This window comes from Triticum urartu, unplaced genomic scaffold, assembly GCF_003073215.2.
Source record: "Triticum urartu cultivar G1812 unplaced genomic scaffold, Tu2.1 TuUngrouped_contig_5133, whole genome shotgun sequence".
Taxonomy (NCBI): Eukaryota; Viridiplantae; Streptophyta; class Magnoliopsida; order Poales; family Poaceae; genus Triticum; species Triticum urartu.
The window spans coordinates 4645-5873 of NW_024115782.1; the positions used below are offsets into that span (position 1 = coordinate 4645).

The 1229-nt window shown below is 59.9% G+C and overlaps 1 protein-coding gene across 1 annotated transcript; it reads left to right on the top strand.

The window, feature by feature from the left end:
- Window positions 1-290: 290 nt before the first annotated feature.
- On the top strand, window positions 291-1223 carry LOC125528813 (E3 ubiquitin-protein ligase WAVH1-like; the record flags this gene model as incomplete). Its single annotated transcript, XM_048693250.1, has 2 exons — window positions 291-308; window positions 386-1223. Coding segments are annotated over exons 1-2 (856 nt in total), but the record flags the coding sequence as incomplete, so codon positions are not given.
- Window positions 1224-1229: the final 6 nt, after the last annotated feature.

Below are 1229 nucleotides of genomic sequence, written 5' to 3' on the forward strand. Positions count from 1 at the left end.
AAGAAATTACTACGTTATATATAAGGAATCGGTTAGGTCCGACCCAAAACTCAGTGAAGTAAATTTACTCCACCACCGAATACTCCACTATTTGTAGGGAATCAAATGCCCCGAGGGAGAATTATTTGAGTCGGGGTGGACAAGGCGTGGCCTGCATGATGATATCTCACATTGCTGTTCTCTATTTCCTCCAGCTGCCTCGTTTTATATATGTCGCTTATGTACATCCGGTTAATATAACTTGTTCGTATCAAATTAGCTTCCATTTCATAGCAGCTTGACTTGAATAGATGGAAGACCCTGATCAGGTGTCCTCGCTGACCCTTCTTCTCTCAGCTGAATCCATCTGAAGTGTAATGTGTGTTATCCGTTTGTGCCTGCGTAGACACATCCTTGCGCGATCTGTCTCGATGGCATGGTCGCCGGCGGTCGGCAGGCCATCTTCACGGCGGACTGCTGCCACGCGTTCCACTTCAACTGCATCTCCACCAGCGTCGCTTACGGCCACCTGGTCTGCCCGCTCTGCAAAGCGCAGTGGCGCGACCTGCCGATCGTGCGGCTGCCACCACCTGCGCCTCCGCCTCCGCCGCCCCGTGCCAGGCGTGTCCCGCAGCCTCCGCCCGTGCGGCCGACATCATCGTGGCCGCGCATGCCCACCCAGCAACGAAGACCGCCGCCACCGTCCGTGCATTTCCTGTACGGTCAGCCACTGCCCGTGAATTTCGTGAACGGTCAGTCCCCGCCATCGCCGCCGCAGCCGGTGCGTAATGAGCAGGTTCAGTCACCGCCACCGCCCATCTTCGGCGACGACGAGCGGCTTGGTCCGGCCTATGGGCCAGCAGGGGCTGCACCGAACGGAGCAGTGGTCGTCAAGATGCACAGCGAGTATCCGGCCATTGCGTGGGACTCGTCCAGCGACAGCTTTGCCGTGCTCGTGCACGTGAAGGCTCCCAGGATCACGGAAACCATGGTGCCCGGTGGGGAGGCGCCCCGCGCGCCGCTGGACCTCGTGATGGTGCTCGACGTCAGCGGCAGCATGTGTGGGTACAAGCTGGCGCTGCTGAAGCAGGCAATGAGGTTTTTCATCGACAACCTTGGCCCAGACGACCGCCTCTGCGTCGTGTCCTTCTCCTCCGAGGCGCGCCGGGTGACCAGGCTCACGCGCATGACGAACGCCGGGAAGGCTCTGTCCGTGAGCGCCGTGGAGTCCCTCGCGGCGCGCGGCGGCC